General features: G+C 48.2%; 1 protein-coding gene across 9 annotated transcripts in view; it reads right to left on the bottom strand.

Annotated features, from left to right (window-relative positions):
• Positions 1-21,059, bottom strand: part of sema4d (sema domain, immunoglobulin domain (Ig), transmembrane domain (TM) and short cytoplasmic domain, (semaphorin) 4D) — an 86,662-nt gene that overhangs the window by 52,680 nt on the left and 12,923 nt on the right. For all 9 annotated transcript variants that reach the window (XM_055864088.1, XM_055864085.1, XM_055864089.1 and 6 more), the window contains exon 2: positions 18,579-18,690. In XM_055864088.1, the coding sequence (XP_055720063.1) occupies positions 18,579-18,616 (38 nt within the window). In that variant the 5' untranslated portion in view covers positions 18,617-18,690. The remainder of the gene's footprint in view (positions 1-18,578; positions 18,691-21,059) is intronic.

Here is a 21,059-nt window from a genome sequence, read left to right as displayed (position 1 = left end):
GTGGCTCCTCCTGCCTCTCAATGCTCACATCAATAGTTTGTGAGGTGATGACAGTGCACCAAATTGATAAGCTATAGGTTAGGGGTCACATCCTCCACTACATACTGAGGGAACAGGCTTCACTTGACTCCCGCAAAACGTGGCACCGGCTCCAGACACATCTCAGTTGAGCGTTGACTGACCGGACCCATAGACCCCTGACCGGACCCATAGACCCCTGCCCCGCCCTGGTGACACGGCAGACACCCCGACTTCCTCGGGTCTGTCACGGGGTCCACTTCTCTAACTGGTGAGTGATGCTGAATAAGAGGCGCCATTTCACATCACTGCACTCTATACTCCTCTGTAAACTGGTCATCTCTGTATACCCGTCGCAAGACTCACTGGTTGATGCTTATTTATAAAACCCTCTTAGGCCTCACTCCCCACTATCTGAGATACCTACTGCAGCCCTCACCCTGCATATACAACACCCGTTCTGCCAGTCACATTCTGTTAAAGGTCCTCAAAGCACACACACATCTCTGGGTCGTCTTTTCAGTTCACTGCAGCTAGCGACTGGAACGAGCTGCAAAAAACACTCGAACTGGACAGTTTTATCTCCATCTCTTCATTCAAAGACTCAATCATGGACACTCTTACTGACAGTTGTGGCTGCTTCGAGTGATGTATTGTTGTCTCTACCTTCTTGGCCTTTGTGCTGTTGAATATAACCCAATAATGTTTGTACCATGTTTTGTGCTTCTACCATGTTGTTGTCGTCATGTGTTGCTACCATGCTGTCATGTGTTGCTGCCATGCTATGTTGTCTTAGGTCTCTCTTTATGTAGTGTTGGTGTCTCTTGTCGTGATGTGCGTTTTGTCCTATATTTTTATATTATTTTTAAATCCCAGCCCCCGTCCCTGCAGGAGGCCTTTTGGTAGGCCGTCATTGTAAATAAAAATTTGTTAACTGACTTGCCTAATTAAATAAATAGGGAAGTAAAGTTCAGATCTCCTGTAGGTAGTCTGATAGATATAGTCTGTAGATGTAGTCAGTCTATGCCTTGATGAATCTCTGAGCCTGCCTTATAAGAGAAGAAGCAGGTGGAACACATGGTCATATTATCTCCTGAGTCACACTCAGACGAACCTCGAAGCATCTCAGACAGCAGCAGGACGGGCCTTGGCCTTTTTCTCAACTCCTGAGCCTTGGCCTCTTTCTCTATATGTAGCTGTGGCTCTGACTTTCCCCTGACACTGATATGAATACACTTCACACGCATGGTGGACTAGCTGAGACCGACTGGGGAACGCCACTCATACCCTGGCCATGTGGTCTTTCCAGTAAAGATATCACCAATACCCTCCACCCCGGCCTGCTCCACATTCTCATCTGTGCTGTCATGCAAAGGGTTCAGTCCCAAATGGCACACCATTCCCTACATAGCGCACTATTTTTGACCAGGGCCGTTTGGGACACAACCTACCAACATCCACACTCCCCTGACAGCCCTGTCAACATGCTGAAGAGTGGGGGAGGGGAGAAAGAGAAAAGAGGGGCGGGTACAAGCCACAGAGAGAGAGAATGGGGGTTGACAGAGAAGAGGAGGGGGGGGGGGGGGAAGAGACTGTGGGTGAGTTGGCGTCCTCATAGGTTTGGTTTGCTCCTAGCAGAACTCGGCTAGGCGAAGCAAACGTCATTCTCCCTAAAGGACTTCGGCTGAAGAATGAGTAAAAAACAACAATTTTACTGTTTGTCCTTAGAGCCACTATAGCAACATAGCCAGTAACACGTCCTCAAAATAGTCTGAATTAATCAAAGATAAATCAAGAAATCTGTTATTCATTGCCGTTTTTGCAGAGGTCTTAGTTGTGCAATCTAGCTAAGATGTTTGGTGCAGTACTTCAAGTGAAAAAACATGTGCATGAAAACTACTAATGCACTGCAGCCAGTAGGACCGAGCTGCACTGCAGCCAGTAGGACCGAGCTGCACTGCAGCCAGTAGGACCGAGCTGCACTGCAGCCAGTAGGACCGAGCTGCACTGCAGACAGTAGGACCTAGCTGCACTGCAGACAGTAGGACCTAGCTGCACTGCAGACAGTAGGACCGAGCTGCACTGCAGCCAGTAGGACCGAGCTGCACTGCAGCCAGTAGGACCGAGCTGCACTGCAGCCAGTAGGACCGAGCTGCACTGCAGCCAGTAGGGCCTAGCTGCACTGCAGCCAGTAGGACCGAGCTGCACTGCAGCCAGTAGGACCGAGCTGCACTGCAGCCAGTAGGACCGAGCTGCACTGCAGCCAGTAGGACCGAGCTGCGCTGCAGACAGTAGGACCGAGCTGCGCTGCAGCCAGTAGGACCGAGCTGCGCTGCAGCCAGTAGGACCGAGCTGCGCTGCAGCCAGTAGGACCGAGCTGCGCTGCAGCCAGTAGGACCGAGCTGCGCTGCAGCCAGTAGGACCGAGCTGCGCTGCAGCCAGTAGGACCGAGCTGCGCTGCAGCCAGTAGGACCGAGCTGCACTGCAGACAGTAGGACCGAGCTGCACTGCAGACAGTAGGACCGAGCTGCACTGCAGACAGTAGGACCGAGCTGCACTGCAGCCAGTAGGACCGAGCTGCACTGCAGCCAGTAGGACCGAGCTGCACTGCAGCCAGTAGGACCGAGCTGCACTGCAGCCAGTAGGACCGAGCTGCACTGCAGACAGTAGGACCGAGCTGCACTGCAGACAGTAGGACCGAGCTGCACTGCAGACAGTAGGACCCAGCTGCACTGCAGACAGTAGGACCGAGCTGCACTGCAGACAGTAGGACCGAGCTGCACTGCAGACAGTAGGACCGAGCTGCACTGCAGACAGTAGGACCGAGCTGCACTGCAGACAGTAGGACCGAGCTGCACTGCAGACAGTAGGACCGAGCTGCACTGCAGACAGTAGGACCTAGCGGCGCTGCAGACAGTAGGACCGAGCTGCACTGCAGCCAGTAGGACCGAGCTGCACTGCAGCCAGTAGGACCGAGCTGCACTGCAGCCAGTAGGACCGAGCTGCACTGCAGACAGTAGGACCGAGCTGCACTGCAGACAGTAGGACCGAGCTGCGCTGCAGACAGTAGGACCGAGCTGCGCTGCAGCCGGTAGGACCGAGCTGCGCTGCAGCCAGTAGGACCGAGCTGCGCTGCAGCCAGTAGGACCGAGCTGCGCTGCAGCCAGTAGGACCGAGCTGCGCTGCAGCCAGTAGGACCGAGCTGCGCTGCAGACAGTAGGACCGAGCTGCGCTGCAGACAGTAGGACCTAGCGGCGCTGCAGACAGTAGGACCGAGCTGCGCTGCAGACAGTAGGACCGAGCTGCACTGCAGACAGTAGGACCGAGCTGCACTGCAGACAGTAGGACCGAGCTGCACTGCAGACAGTAGGACCGAGCTGCACTGCAGCCAGTAGGACCGAGCTGCACTGCAGCCAGTAGGACCGAGCTGCACTGCAGCCAGTAGGACCGAGCTGCACTGCAGACAGTAGGACCGAGCTGCACTGCAGACAGTAGGACCGAGCTGCACTGCAGACAGTAGGACCGAGCTGCACTGCAGACAGTAGGACCCAGCTGCACTGCAGACAGTAGGACCGAGCTGCACTGCAGACAGTAGGACCGAGCTGCACTGCAGACAGTAGGACCGAGCTGCACTGCAGACAGTAGGACCGAGCTGCACTGCAGACAGTAGGACCGAGCTGCACTGCAGACAGTAGGACCGAGCTGCACTGCAGACAGTAGGACCGAGCTGCACTGCAGACAGTAGGACCGAGCTGCACTGCAGACAGTAGGACCGAGCTGCGCTGCAGACAGTAGGACCTAGCGGCGCTGCAGACAGTAGGACCTAGCGGCGCTGCAGACAGTAGGACCTAGCGGCGCTGCAGACAGTAGGACCGAGCTGCACTGCAGACAGTAGGACCGAGCTGCACTGCAGACAGTAGGACCGAGCTGCACTGCAGACAGTAGGACCGAGCTGCACTGCAGACAGTAGGACCGAGCTGCACTGCAGACAGTAGGACCGAGCTGCACTGCAGACAGTAGGACCGAGCTGCACTGCAGACAGTAGGACCGAGCTGCACTGCAGACAGTAGGACCGAGCTGCACTGCAGACAGTAGGACCGAGCTGCACTGCAGACAGTAGGACCGAGCTGCACTGCAGACAGTAGGACCGAGCTGCACTGCAGACAGTAGGACCGAGCTGCACTGCAGACAGTAGGACCGAGCTGCACTGCAGACAGTAGGACCGAGCTGCGCTGCAGACAGTAGGACCTAGCGGCGCTGCAGACAGTAGGACCTAGCGGCGCTGCAGACAGTAGGACCTAGCGGCGCTGCAGACAGTAGGACCGAGCTGCACTGCAGACAGTAGGACCGAGCTGCACTGCAGACAGTAGGACCGAGCTGCACTGCAGACAGTAGGACCGAGCGGCACTGCAGACAGTAGGACCTAGCGGCGCTGCAGCCAGTAGGGCCTAGCTGCGCTGCAGACAGTAGGACCGAGCTGCGCTGCAGACAGTAGGGCCTAGCTGCGCTGCAGACAGCAGGGCCGAGCTGCGCTGCAGCCAGTAGGACCGAGCTGCAGTCTTCTTTTGTTGAATGACAGCAAACACTTAATTGAAGAAACTTGTCCATATTCCCAACCCTACTGTTGACCAATCACCAACAAAAAAGGGGCATAGACCTCAGCTATAGCTGAAATAACCCTTTCCAAACACCAAAACAAACAAAAAAAGTCGTAATATGTACAGTTGAAGTTCACATACACTTAGGTTGAAGTCATTAAAACTCATTTTTCAAACACTCCACAAATTTCTTGTTAAAATATAGTTTTGGCAAATCGGTTAGGACATCTACTTTGTAAACAATTGTATGAAAAATTGCAGACAGATTATTTCACTTTATCACAATTCCAGTGAGTCAGAAATGTACATACACTAAGTTGACTGTGCCTTTAAACAGCTTGGAAAATTCCAGAAAATTATGTCATGGCTTTAGAAGCTTCTGGTGGGCTAATTGACAATTTGAATCAATTGGAGGTGTACCTGTGGATGTATTTCAAGGCCTACCTTCAAATATGTTTCACTGTATCAATTAAGTTCTAGTCTTTCTGGCTAGCTGGCATTAGCTTGCTCTGGGCCAAGCAGTCACACACTTCATATTAAAACGAATGGGGTGGTAAGTACAGCACAATGCACACAAGACTAAATTATTTACTTAGCTAGCTATCTAGCAAGACTAAGAAATCATTTCATCCCCTCTCCTTTATCCCACAGGCCCTACTGCTATTGCAAGTTCACTTGCTAGCTAACTTTAGCGTCGCCATTCGCCAGTTAGCACAGCATAGCTACTCCAGTGACTCTTGGAAGCTTACAGGCAGCTGTTTGACTAAAAAACAAATACATTGTAATATAATATAGTGTTGCTAACTATCAACAAACGCTTACTACTACAAATGCTATCTAGTTAGCTGGCATCAACATTAGCAAAGCTTGCTACAAGCCTAACATAGCATGGCTTTCTTAAGCTACTGCCACCCTGTGGTCTGGAGTTTTTTTAATGAGGCTCAAGGCAGTTGATCTGTTCTATCTGAACAACAAAATTGACTTGCCGACACTCTGGGCCGAGGTTCTAAGTATCTATCGGCAGTCAAAATCCTTGGTGTGTCTGAGGCTTTAAAGAGTATACCGACTGAGTTCCCACTCTCCTCCCATCAGATACCTCTGCTCTTAGCAGCTTAGAAGAGCTGGATAACCTTGCTCACAGAGATTGAAAAGGCTTTGTCCCAATCCAATACAGACTAGTACAGAAGTTCGACTTTGGCTCAGCAGATGTTTCTTATCTGACTGTTTGGTGACTAGGCCTTTCCGGGTGGAGGACTGGTCCATCAGGTTTTAAATCTGTGTACTCGCATGCAACTAGCTAGTCCTAGCTGTGTAAAGTACATTTGGAGTAATCTACATAAGCGTTTCTGTCCTAGATTCTGTCCCCATCGGTGCAGCCAACCAACACTTGAGTAAAACTATTTCTTTATACAGAACAAAAGAAATTACTGGGTGAAATCCCAGTGTTCACAATCTGCAGAGAGGTGTAACCAGAGGACTATTGGTTTCTGATCTGCAATGTGCACTGGGGTGGATTACAAAGGTTTGGGTTTCAACAGAAATAATCCCTGTCTACAAGTATTAAAACCCAAATCTGGCTTTAGAAACATCACAACAGAGGGAATGGTGCATAACAGCAAGGCTTTATTTACAATCTGGGAATACTTGAAGCATATCGTTTAAAAAAAACAGCTTCCACAACCAGTTTAAGATATGACTAAACTCTCGACTAACTGAAACAATGTGCACATGGATTTTTTTCAAATGGGGTTGGTTGTTTACTTGGAACTCAAGGTTATTCTAAATCTGTGGTAGATTCAGAGATTTATACAGGATTCACATTTTATTAAAACAAAAAATGACTGTCATGCTGGAAGTAATAGAATTTAGTAGACAAACTAATCAAGACGTTCCATCTTCCTACAAAGGCCTCTAGCTACTAGGCTGTTAATATTTGGGGAGTTGCCTTCCATCAGATTGCACATATTTACTGGGATGTCTGCTGATGTAATTGTTTGCTGCTGGAAAACATGCCAGATAAAAATGAGATGGGATGGGGGGGGTGTTCAGGAGCAACAGCGCTGATCAGAGCTGCATGAATCTTAAGTAGTCCCATGTTGAGGGGGTCTTTGTTCCGAGACCACTGACGGGGGACACTCTCCCACTTTTCTTTTCCCTTCCTTTTGGCAGGAACATTTATCATTCTTCCAAACGAACAATTGTGCTACAACACTGACCAGCACAGGCAGAACAATGAACTACTAAATCTGGGGCCTCCGTCACCCCGAACGCTGGTTGCTAAGAAACCTTTGATCTGCCGGACAGCTTGTCAACAAGCTCATCACTTACTTACTGAACTCAAAACCAAAGTTTTCATTCTGCACACATGTAGAAATACAGGCAGACTTACATAGTTATACAAAAACAGGCTGGTAACGGCTTAGCTAGTTAAAAAAGGATCTGCCTCAGTACCAAAATGATCTGTCGGTTTTCAGCAATATTTTCTATGATTCTACATGCATTTAAACAAAATTAAACTGTGTGCTGTAGGCCTACCACTGATGCAGAGGAATGTTATCAGTCTAGGGCCTGTGGATGAAACCAGTCCAACTCTAAATAACCTGGCCTTGAAGGGGTTAACTTCTTTCTGTCAGGGTGCTGCGTGAGTGTGTGTGTGCTGATCACAGCTGTAACCATTGAGAACAGCATCGCTGACTCTGTGCACACTGCATGGCTCCAGTAAAGTAAAACTTACCGCACTATTTACCTGTATCGCATCAATGCAGGCAATTTCTCAATCTGGATTTTTGACAGTGGCGCCGACAGACCTGGTCAAGACTTTTCTAGCTACAAGCTACTGTGCAGCATTTGGCTTTTTTTGGGGTGCAATTTCTTAAATTATTTAAAATAAGAACGTATCTAGTATTATTACCTACAGCCAAAAATAACTTTTGGACACTAAATTGGCAGTCACCCACCAGAAATTCGACTTCTGGCCTGGATCCTGCTTGACCATTGTTACTCTTCCTTCTGAGGAGGCTACAAGGCCCTCCCCAAACCTCCCTTCAGCAAATCAGATCATGCCTCCATCATGCGCATCCCCGCCTATATGTAACCGATGTGAAATGGCTAGCTACTTAGCGGGGTGTGCACTAATAGCGTTTCAATCGGTGACGTCACTCGCTCTGAGACCTTGATGTAGTTGTTCCCCTTGCTCTTCAAGGGCCGCGGCGTTTGTGGAGCGATGGGTAACGATGCTTCGTGGGAGGCAGCAGTTGTAGATGTGTGCAGAGGGTCCCTGGTTGGCGCCCAGGTAGGGGCGAGGAGAGGGACGGAAGCTATACTGTTACATATAGGCAGAAACTAAGCAGGAAGCACCCACGGTAAAAACAGTTCAATGTTGGTCTGACCAATCGGAATCGATTACAACTTATCCAAACCCAAAACCCGCGGGTAGATGGCTGCATTCACGTAAAAACTGAAAGCGTAAACCACAGCATTTAACCACAGCTAAATGACTGGAAACATGGAAGTGTACAAACAGACCAGCTATGACCTCCGTAAGGCAATCAAAGAGGAAAAAGGATAGTACAGGGACAAGGCGGAGTCGCAATTAATTGTCTCAGACACGAGACGTATGTGGCAGGGACTACAGAAAGGTTATAAAAGGTTATAAAAGGCAAAGCCAGCCATGTCAGACAGACGCCTCGCTCCCACAAACACCTTTTCGCTCCTGTAGAGGCAAATAGAGCCGGTGGAGTGGGCCCCCGCCGCGCACGAGGAATGTGTGCTCCCAATCTCTGTGGCCGACGTGAGTAAACCTTTGCAAGGCTGACAGCCCAGACGGCGTCCTCAGAGCATGTGCAGGCTAGCTGGCTGTTCACGGACATACAGTTGAAGTCGGAAGTTTACATACACTTAGGTTGGAGTCATTAAAACTTGTTTTTCAACCACTCCACAAACGTCTTGTTAACAAACTAAAGTTTTGGCAAGTCGGTTAGGACATCTATTTTGTGCATGACAAGTAATTCTTCCAACAATTGTTTACGGACAGATTATTATTTCGCTGTATCACAATTGCAGTGGGTCAGAAGTTTACATACACTAAGTTGACTGTGCTTTTAAACAGCTTGGAAAATTCCAGAAAATTATGTCATGGCTTTAGAAGTTTCTGATATGCTAATTGACATCATTTGAGTCAATTGGAGGTGTACCTGTTGATGTATTTCAAGGCCTACCTTCGAACTCAGTGGCTCTTTGCTTGGATATCAAGGGAAAAATCAACAGAAATCAGCCAAGACTGAAAAAAAAAAAATGTAGACCTCCACAAGTCTGGTTCATCCTTGGGAGCAATTTCCAAATGCCTGAAGGTACTACGTTCATCTGTACAAACAATAGTATGCAAGTACAAACACCATGGGACCACGCAGCCGTCATACTGCTCATGAAGGAGACACATTCTGTCTCCTAGAGATGAACGTACTTTGGTGCGAAAAGTGCAAATCAGTCCAAGAACAGCAGCAAAGGACCTTGAAGATGTTGGAGGAAACAGGTACAAAAGTATCTATATCCACAGTAAAACGAGTCCTATATCGACATAACCTGAAAGGCCGCTCAGCAAGGAAGAAGCCACTGCTCCAAAACTGCCATAAAAAAGACAGACTACGGTTTGCAACTGCACATGGGGACAAAGATCGTATTTTTTGGAGAAATGTTCTCTGGTCTGATGAAACAAAAATAGAAATGTTTGGCCATAATGACCATCATTATGTTTGGAGGAAAAAGGTGGAGGCTTGCAAGCCGAAGAACACCATCCCAACCGTGAAGCACTGGGGTGGCAGCATCATGTTGTGGGGGTGCTTTACTACAGGAGGAACTGGTGCACTTCACAAAATAGATGGCATCATGAGGAGCAAAAATTATGTGGATATATTGAAGCAACATCTCAAGATATCAGTCAGGAACTTAAAGCTTGTTCGCAAATGGGTCTTCCAAATGGACAATGACCCCAAGCATACTTCCAAAGTTGTGGCAAAATAGCTTAAGGACAACAAAGTCAAGGTATTGGAGTGGCCATCACAAAGCCCTGACCTCATCCTATAGAAAATGTGTGGGCAGAACTGAAAAGGCGTGTGCGAGCAAGGAGGCCTACAATGCTGACTCAGTTAGACCAGCTCTGTCAGGAGGAATGTGACAAAATTCACCCAACTTATTGTGGGAAGCTTGTGGAAGCTACCCAAAATGTTTGACCCAAGTTAAAGGCAATGCTACCAAATACTAATTGAGTGTATGTAAACTTCTGACCCACTGGGAATGTGATGAAAGAAATAAAAGCTGAAATAAATCACTCTCTCCTATTATTCTGACATTTCACATTCTTAAAATAAAGTGGTGATCCTAACTGACCTAAGACAGGGAATTTTTACTAGGATTAAATGTCAGGAATTGTGAAAAACTGAGTCTAAATGTACTTTGCTAAGGTGTATGCAAACTTCCGACTTCAACTGTATATGTGACAGACCGCCTCAATTCGGTCTTATGTAGCAAAATTTGAAATGGTGTTCTATTTGTTTTACATTGGATAAAAATAAGAGACTCGGAGCTACAAAATGGGCGAGTGGCGCAGCGGTCTAAGGCGCTGCGTCACTACAGATCCTGGTTCGAGCCCAGGCTGTGCCACAGCCGGCCGCGACCGGGAGACCCATGAGGCAGCGCACAATTTTCCCAACGTCGTCCGGGTTAGGGGCGGGTTTGGCTGACCGGATTGTCCTTATCCCATCGCACTCTAGCGACTCCTATGGCGGGCTGGGCACAATACACGCTGACTTCGGTCGGCAGCTGTACGGCATTTCCTCCGACACATTGGTGCGGCTGGCTTCCGGGTTAAGCAAGCAACGTGTCACGAAGAAGTGCTGCTTGGTGGGGTCAAGTTTCCCACACATCTCTTTAATGATTCACATGTGAAGCCATGTGCTAAAACAGACTGAGGAAGGTAGTGTAATAAACAACCAAAGATTAAGACTAAAAGTGGTGAAAGGAGTAGCCTACAATAAGGAAAACTCCAGGTAAAAATTACACGTTATCTAGTCCTTGGCCTACATCCTAATCTGACTTTGAAAGTGTCCAGATAAAAATATTGTATAAATGTTAGATGCTTACCGAGACACACTTGTTAAATTGATGGGTCATGTGACAAAAAGTGCTAGAACCACCCCCCAGGCACATCTAGCTAAGTGGTCAGTATTGTCTAGACATGTACATTGAACCAAGTTGGTTAGCTTTAGGGACCTGCAGTCGTACGCCAGCATTTCATGCATGTTGGCTAGCTATGACGTTTTTACTGTAGCTATGGGTTGGGATTATGGTGCATTCTTTAGCTAGCTAGCTACATGTCTAAACAAAAGACCACATCGCCAGATGATTACATGACCCTGCCAGGTGGCCGTAAACACACCCCAGACACACCTGATTTATACGGTGTTTCCTCAGACACATTGGTGCGGCTGGCTTCCGGGTTAAACGATCAGTGTGTCAAGAAGCAGTACGGCTTGGCATGGGTCGTGTTTCAGAGGACGCATGGCTCTCCACCGTCGAGTCTCCCGAATCCGTACGGGAGTTGCAGCGATGGGACAAGACTAACTCCCAATTGGATATCACGTTTTTAACAAAACAGTGTACGCGGCCAATAAACTTTGACTCGTCCATATAGCCCAACTCTCCTGTCAGCCCCCACATACATAAAGTATATCCCTAACAAGAGAGATGTCTTAAATGTTAGACTAAGATGACATAGTATCAAAATTGTGCAATATAGCTACAATATGATTAGGTATGAGGCAGATGTTTGCAACGGGGTAGTTGGTTAAAACTCTAGAGGGAACAATTAGTGTTAGACGCCCAAGTGACAATTAGATGCCAGAAACGTGACAAGCTAGCATTTTATTGCCTCCATTTCAACATAAGAGTATTATATAAGCTACAGAGAATCTGCAGCATTCCAATGGAAAATAACAGGCGAGCCAGCAGCAACAAGCGAGCCAGCAGCAACAAGCGAGCCAGCAGCAACAAGCGAGCCAGCAACAACAAGCGAGCTAGCAGCAACAGTGAACATAACAAATGAAGAGGATGCAAATGAGGCCCCATGAGAATCACATATGTCTTCTGGCAGAAAACAAAGGTTAGTGCTACATCACATGGGGTGGAGGTTATACCAGGCATGGGTTAGTGCTACATCACATGGGGTGGAGGTTATACCAGGCTGGGTTAGTGCTACATCACATGGGGTGGAGGTTATACCAGGCATGGGTTAGTGCTACATCACATGGGGTGGAGGTTATACCAGGCATGGGTTAGTGCTACATCACATGGGGTGGAGGTTATACCAGGCCGGGTTAGTGCTACATCACATGGGGTGGAGGTTATACCAGGCCGGGTTAGTGCTACATCACATGGGGTGGAGGTTATACCAGGCCGGGTTAGTGCTACATCACATGGGGTGGAGGTTATACCAGGCCGGGTTAGTGCTACATCACATGGGGTGGAGGTTATACCAGGCTGGGTTAGTGCTACATCACATGGGGTGGAGGTTATACCAGGCATGGGTTAGTGCTACATCACATGGGGTGGAGGTTATACCAGGCATGGGTTAGTGCTACATCACATGGGGTGGAGGTTATACCAGGCATGGGTTAGTGCTACATCACATGGGGTGGAGGTTATATCAGGCTGGGTTAGTGCTACATCACATGGGGTGGAGGTTATACCAGGCATGGGTTAGTGCTACATCACATGGGGTGGAGGTTATACCAGGCATGGGTTAGTGCTACATCACATGGGGTGGAGGTTATATCAGGCTGGGTTAGTGCTACATCACATGGGGTGGAGGTTATATCAGGCTGGGTTAGTGCTACATCACATGGGGTGGAGGTTATATCAGGCTGGGTTAGTGCTACATCACATGGGGTGGAGGTTATACCAGGCTGGGTTAGTGCTACATCACATGGGGTGGAGGTTATATCAGGCTGGGTTAGTGCTACATCACATGGGGTGGAGGTTATATCAGGCTGGGTTAGTGCTACATCACATGGGGTGGAGGTTATACCAGGCTGGGTTAGTGCTACATCACATGGGGTGGAGGTTATACCAGGCATGGGTTAGTGCTACATCACATGGGGTGGAGGTTATAACAGGCTGGGTTAGTGCTACATCACATGGGGTGGAGGTTATACCAGGCTGGGTTAGTGCTACATCACATGGGGTGGAGGTTATATCAGGCCGGGTTAGTGCTACATCACATGGGGTGGAGGTTATATCAGGCCGGGTTAGTGCTACATCACATGGGGTGGAGGTTATATCAGGCCGGGTTAGTGCTACATCACATGGGGTGGAGGTTATACCAGGCCGGGTTAGTGCTACATCACATGGGGTGGAGGTTATACCAGGCCGGGTTAGTGCTACATCACATGGGGTGGAGGTTATACCAGGCCGGGTTAGTGCTACATCACATGGGGTGGAGGTTATACCAGGCCGGGTTAGTGCTACATCACATGGGGTGGAGGTTATACCAGGCCGGGTTAGTGCTACATCACATGGGGTGGAGGTTATACCAGGCCGGGTTAGTGCTACATCACATGGGGTGGAGGTTATACCAGGCTGGGTTAGTGCTACATCACATGGGGTGGAGGTTATACCAGGCCGGGTTAGTGCTACATCACATGGGGTGGAGGTTATACCAGGCATGGGTTAGTGCTACATCACATGGGGTGGAGGTTATACCAGGCTGGGTTAGTGCTACATCACATGGGGTGGAGGTTATACCAGGCTGGGTTAGTGCTACATCACATGGGGTGGAGGTTATATCAGGCTGGGTTAGTGCTACATCACATGGGGTGGAGGTTATACCAGGCTGTGTTAGTGCTACATCACATGGGGTGGGGGTTATACCAGGCTGGGTTAGTGCTACATCACATGGGGTGGAGGTTATACCAGGCTGGGTTAGTGCTACATCACATGGGGTGGAGGTTATAACAGGCTGGGTTAGTGCTACATCACATGGGGTGGAGGTTATACCAGGCTGGGTTAGTGCTACATCACATGGGGTAGAGGTTATACCAGGCTGGGTTAGTGCTACATCACATGGGGTAGAGGTTATACCAGGCTGGGTTAGTGCTACATCACATGGGGTGGAGGTTATACCAGGCTGGGTTAGTGCTACATCACATGGGGTGGAGGTTATACCAGGCTGGGTTAGTGCTACATCACATGGGGTAGAGGTTATACCAGGCTGGGTTAGTGCTACATCACATGGGGTGGAGGTTATACCAGGCTGGGTTAGTGCTACATCACATGGGGTAGAGGTTATACCAGGCTGGGTTAGTGCTACATCACATGGGGTGGAGGTTATACCAGGCTGGGTTAGTGCTACATCACATGGGGTAGAGGTTATACCAGGCTGGGTTAGTGCTACATCACATGGGGTGGAGGTTATATCAGGCTGGGTTAGTGCTACATCACATGGGGTGGAGGTTATACCAGGCTGGGTTAGTGCTACATCACATGGGGTGGAGGTTATACCAGGCTGGGTTAGTGCTACATCACATGGGGTGGAGGTTATACCAGGCATGGGTTAGTGCTACATCACATGGGGTGGAGGTTATACCAGGCTGGGTTAGTGCTACATCACATGGGGTGGAGGTTATACCAGGCTGGGTTAGTGCTACATCACATGGGGTGGAGGTTATACCAGGCTGGGTTAGTGCTACATCACATGGGGTGGAGGTTATATCAGGCTGGGTTAGTGCTACATCACATGGGGTAGAAGTTATACCAGGCTGTGTTAGTGCTACATCACATGGGGTGGAGGTTATAACAGGCATGGGTTAGTGCTACATCACATGGGGTGGAGGTTATACCAGGCTGGGTTAGTGCTACATCACATGGGGTAGAGGTTATATCAGGCTGTGTTAGTGCTACATCACATGGGGTGGAGGTTATACCAGGCACGGGTTAGTGCTACATCACATGGGGTGGAGGTTATACCAGGCTGGGTTAGTGCTACATCACATGGGGTAGAGGTTATACCAGGCTGGGTTAGTGCTACATCACATGGGGTGGAGGTTATACCAGGCTGGGTTAGTGCTACATCACATGGGGTAGAGGTTATACCAGGCTGGGTTAGTGCTACATCACATGGGGTGGAGGTTATACCAGGCTGGGTTAGTGCTACATCACATGGGGTAGAGGTTATACCAGGCTGGGTTAGTGCTACATCACATGGGGTGGAGGTTATATCAGGCTGGGTTAGTGCTACATCACATGGGGTGGAGGTTATACCAGGCTGGGTTAGTGCTACATCACATGGGGTGGAGGTTATACCAGGCTGGGTTAGTGCTACATCACATGGGGTGGAGGTTATACCAGGCATGGGTTAGTGCTACATCACATGGGGTGGAGGTTATACCAGGCTGGGTTAGTGCTACATCACATGGGGTGGAGGTTATACCAGGCCGGGTTAGTGCTACATCACATGGGGTGGAGGTTATACCAGGCCGGGTTAGTGCTACATCACATGGGGTGGAGGTTATACCAGGCTGGGTTAGTGCTACATCACATGGGGTGGAGGTTATACCAGGCCGGGTTAGTGCTACATCACATGGGGTGGAGGTTATACCAGGCATGGGTTAGTGCTACATCACATGGGGTGGAGGTTATACCAGGCTGGGTTAGTGCTACATCACATGGGGTGGAGGTTATACCAGGCTGGGTTAGTGCTACATCACATGGGGTGGAGGTTATATCAGGCTGGGTTAGTGCTACATCACATGGGGTGGAGGTTATACCAGGCTGTGTTAGTGCTACATCACATGGGGTGGGGGTTATACCAGGCTGGGTTAGTGCTACATCACATGGGGTGGAGGTTATACCAGGCTGGGTTAGTGCTACATCACATGGGGTGGAGGTTATAACAGGCTGGGTTAGTGCTACATCACATGGGGTGGAGGTTATACCAGGCTGGGTTAGTGCTACATCACATGGGGTAGAGGTTATACCAGGCTGGGTTAGTGCTACATCACATGGGGTAGAGGTTATACCAGGCTGGGTTAGTGCTACATCACATGGGGTGGAGGTTATACCAGGCTGGGTTAGTGCTACATCACATGGGGTGGAGGTTATACCAGGCTGGGTTAGTGCTACATCACATGGGGTAGAGGTTATACCAGGCTGGGTTAGTGCTACATCACATGGGGTGGAGGTTATACCAGGCTGGGTTAGTGCTACATCACATGGGGTAGAGGTTATACCAGGCTGGGTTAGTGCTACATCACATGGGGTGGAGGTTATACCAGGCTGGGTTAGTGCTACATCACATGGGGTAGAGGTTATACCAGGCTGGGTTAGTGCTACATCACATGGGGTGGAGGTTATATCAGGCTGGGTTAGTGCTACATCACATGGGGTGGAGGTTATACCAGGCTGGGTTAGTGCTACATCACATGGGGTGGAGGTTATACCAGGCTGGGTTAGTGCTACATCACATGGGGTGGAGGTTATACCAGGCATGGGTTAGTGCTACATCACATGGGGTGGAGGTTATACCAGGCTGGGTTAGTGCTACATCACATGGGGTGGAGGTTATACCAGGCTGGGTTAGTGCTACATCACATGGGGTGGAGGTTATACCAGGCTGGGTTAGTGCTACATCACATGGGGTGGAGGTTATATCAGGCTGGGTTAGTGCTACATCACATGGGGTAGAAGTTATACCAGGCTGTGTTAGTGCTACATCACATGGGGTGGAGGTTATAACAGGCATGGGTTAGTGCTACATCACATGGGGTGGAGGTTATACCAGGCTGGGTTAGTGCTACATCACATGGGGTAGAGGTTATATCAGGCTGTGTTAGTGCTACATCACATGGGGTGGAGGTTATACCAGGCACGGGTTAGTGCTACATCACATGGGGTGGAGGTTATACCAGGCTGGGTTAGTGCTACATCACATGGGGTAGAGGTTATACCAGGCTGGGTTAGTGCTACATCACATGGGGTGGAGGTTATACCAGGCTGGGTTAGTGCTACATCACATGGGGTAGAGGTTATACCAGGCTGGGTTAGTGCTACATCACATGGGGTGGAGGTTATACCAGGCTGGGTTAGTGCTACATCACATGGGGTAGAGGTTATACCAGGCTGGGTTAGTGCTACATCACATGGGGTGGAGGTTATATCAGGCTGGGTTAGTGCTACATCACATGGGGTGGAGGTTATACCAGGCTGGGTTAGTGCTACATCACATGGGGTGGAGGTTATACCAGGCTGGGTTAGTGCTACATCACATGGGGTGGAGGTTATACCAGGCATGGGTTAGTGCTACATCACATGGGGTGGAGGTTATACCAGGCTGGGTTAGTGCTACATCACATGGGGTGGAGGTTATACCAGGCTGGGTTAGTGCTACATCACATGGGGTGGAGGTTATACCAGGCTGGGTTAGTGCTACATCACATGGGGTGGAGGTTATACCAGGCATGGGTTAGTGCTACATCACATGGGGTGGAGGTTATACCAGGCATGGGTTAGTGCTACATCACATGGGGTGGAGGTTATATCAGGCTGGGTTAGTGCTACATCACATGGGGTGGAGGTTATATCAGGCTGGGTTAGTGCTACATCACATGGGGTGGAGGTTATACCAGGCATGGGTTAGTGCTACATCACATGGGGTAGAGGTTATACCAGGCTGGGTTAGTGCTACATCACATGGGGTGGAGGTTATAACAGGCTGGGTTAGTACTACATCACATGGGGTGGAGGTTATACCAGGCATGGGTTAGTGCTACATCACATGGGGTGGAGGTTATAACAGGCTGGGTTAGTGCTACATCACATGGGGTGGAGGTTATAACAGGCTGGGTTAGTGCTACATCACATGGGGTGGAGGTTATATCAGGCTGGGTTAGTGCTACATCACATGGGGTGGAGGTTATACCAGGCTGGGTTAGTGCTACATCACATGGGGTGGAGGTTATACCAGGCATGGGTTAGTGCTACATCACATGGGGTGGAGGTTATATCAGGCTGGGTTAGTGCTACATCACATGGGGTGGAGGTTATACCAGGCTGGGTTAGTGCTACATCACATGGGGTGGAGGTTATACCAGGCCGGGTTAGTGCTACATCACATGGGGTGGAGGTTATACCAGGCCGGGTTAGTGCTACATCACATGGGGTGGAGGTTATACCAGGCTGGGTTAGTGCTACATCACATGGGGTGGAGGTTATACCAGGCTGGGTTAGTGCTACATCACATGGGGTGGAGGTTATACCAGGCTGTGTTAGTGCTACATCACATGGGGTGGAGGTTATACCAGGCTGGGTTAGTGCTACATCACATGGGGTAGAGGTTATACCAGGCTGGGTTAGTGCTACATCACATGGGGTGGAGGTTATACCAGGCTGGGTTAGTGCTACATCACATGGGGTGGAGGTTATACCAGGCCGGGTTAGTGCTACATCACATGGGGTGGAGGTTATACCAGGCCGGGTTAGTGCTACATCACATGGGGTAGAGGTTATACCAGGCTGGGTTAGTGCTACATCACATGGGGTGGAGGTTATACCAGGCTGGGTTAGTGCTACATCACATGGGGTGGAGGTTATACCAGGCTGTGTTAGTGCTACATCACATGGGGTGGAGGTTATAACAGGCTGGGTTAGTGCCAATTTCCTCCATACCTCCACCCCATGTGATGTAGCACTAACCCAGCCTGGTATAACCTCCACCCCATGTGATGTAGCACTAACCTTACACTAGCCCCCTCTTCCTGCCTCTTGGCATGCAAAGCATTGCATGGGTGGGGAAAGTGTAAAAAAGGCACACTAACATGGTGACGTCCTCTTACTTCATCCAACAAAACAGGCACGAGAGAAGACAGTGGACGCTTTCTAGTAACCTTCATGCAGACAATGGGAACAAGAACTTACTTGTCTGTCATGGCTTCAGCTAGCGAATATTGATTCATGAAAACGGCCTTTTCTGTCCTGCACAGTAGCTTGAAACAGGGGAGTGAAGGGTGAGATGGTTTACATCACAGATCTGTGAAGGGAGAGAAGAGGAGGAGGAGGATATGAAGAGGAACAGTTTGAGTTCATATGAAACAATTAAACATCAACGGCTTTACATATATGTCATTTATAGCATTTATAAAATGCTACTTGCTGACATGGAACTCACAACACCCTATCTTTTCATAAAAAAAAAAATAAACATGCATATACTTGACTAGAAAAAAACTAAAATGCCCTTCTTTTTTTTTTAAATGGCCCAGTAGACATTTCCCTTGCTTGTAATATGGACACCACGCTTCTCTGGAACACTTATTACAACACCCTGTGTTTCAGCACAAAAGACATTTGAACAGGCTGGGGATAACTTGCAGACAAGCCCGACTTGCTCACAATTAGCAAAGGCAAGGATTGGTCTTCAACTTGTAGGGGGGGGATACAGTTACCATGGCTACCAGCGCAGCTGAAGCCGCCAAGCATAAATTGTGTTTCTAGCACAGAGAAATCCACCAGGCAACCAGACGGCTGGAAAGAGTGGTCTAGGATATACTTCAGGGCATAAATTGCCGAAACGTTTCGTTAAATCAAATTTCACCACCACAAAATGTCATTACCTGATGAAAATGCATTACACCATCCAGTGTACATGCGGTTGCTATGGTTTCATCAATGTTAAGTCATCACGTGGTGCAATATGTACACAAGGGTTAGGAAAGGCACTTGACTACAGTACACAAAGCATTTCTTTATGTATGCCAATGACGCCACTGTTGAACTGTTTTTCTAAATAAAAAGACACCTATAGTATAGTGATGTAAAATGTGTTAACATTATTTACTACTGCAGTTGTATCATAAATCTGCGCCAAAAAAAAATGCATAAATCATTATGCAAAGCACATTCTCTAATCCTATAGAGTTTATCCTGCAATAGAGTTCTGATATTAAAAAGAAATGAAAACCAGCTCAATTTTGGATTTTCATTAGGATGTTGGTGACAACATTTTAATTTGGAATGCTTTATTTTCCACGTGCTTATCCTTAGATCTCTAAGCTGTGTCCTCGCTGTACAGTAACGCATCAGCAGAATCAGCCATAAGTATATCAGCTTATCTTTCCATAAAAAGATTAAAATAGTAACACATTAGCTAAATAGATTAGGCCCATCCGCATGTCAACACATACGCAAAAAAAAATATCCAACACCTATCCTGAAGAGGGATAGGTAGATTAATCAGCTAGATGGGTTTTCGCTCTTTTAGCCTACAAAACAGGGCCTGGCTACTGCCATTTTCAGCAAGTAGACAAACTTACAATAGGCCTTTTGACAATTACACCGGTCTTCTGACATTCCTCAGTGATCACCCACAACATGTAGGTCGAGATATACTTCACCACCTAATCAAAAGCCATGTTAAAAAGCTATAATGGTTTAGGACTGCTGGTGTGGATACCATAACAGAGATGCTCCAAGGGATAAAGTGTACTGTTGGAGCTGATCTAGGATCAGGTCCTACCTGGTCCATAACAAATCTGATTCAATATGACTTAACGCCGGGCATACAGTACACGATTTCACCACAAAAATGCGTCGCCGTTTTTGCCGTCAACAGACTAAATTTTCACAAATCGGGGTGAAATCCTATGAACTTGGGCTAGGATCAGTATGTCGGGACTGGGGTATTTTTTAGTGGGTTAAGGACACACCGATGATGGCTGTTCCCTTCTACAGACCCCTGTCAAATGTCCTGAGCATTTTCTAACATTTTTGGTTTTGCATCTTGTAGTAGGAGCAGTGCTACGACTTAAATTGGACAAGGCCTACTGCCATTAGCCAATGAGCGCTCAGCATGCGAGACTAAAACAATGATGACCAAGAGGAAATCAACAACACATAGGGGCTGTGGTAACTAGTGACAACCGATGTCAACATTGACTATATACATCGTAAACAATCATTTTTTGTTGTCTTCATTTAAGATTAAGGTTAGGCATAAGGTTAGCAGTGTGGTTAAGATATGTTTTAAAATCTGATTTTAAGAAGATAAAATGTAGAAATAGGCGGGTTTAGCCATAATTAATGAGATTGATTGTGCTGTAAGGGAGAACACTGCTTCCTTTTCAATATTAAAAGTTCTCACCTCCAAGTCCTACTGTAGAACAATACAGTGCATTCGGAAAGTTCTCCACTTTGTTACGTTAAAGCCTGATTCTTTAAAAAAATATATACAAAACATCTACACCATACTGATTAAGTGGTTTAAAAACAGGTTTAAAAAAACAGAAATAACTCATTTACTTAAGTATTCAGACCCTTTGCTATGAGACTTGAAATTGAGTTTTTCATTGCTCATCCTTGAGATGTTTCTACAACTTGATTGGAGTCCACATGTGGTAAATT

Source organism: Salvelinus fontinalis, chromosome 2, assembly GCF_029448725.1.
Source record: "Salvelinus fontinalis isolate EN_2023a chromosome 2, ASM2944872v1, whole genome shotgun sequence".
Classification (NCBI taxonomy): Eukaryota; Metazoa; Chordata; class Actinopteri; order Salmoniformes; family Salmonidae; genus Salvelinus; species Salvelinus fontinalis.
The sequence above is the reverse complement of the archived record's forward strand: the minus strand, read 5'-3'. Positions and strand labels throughout refer to the sequence as shown.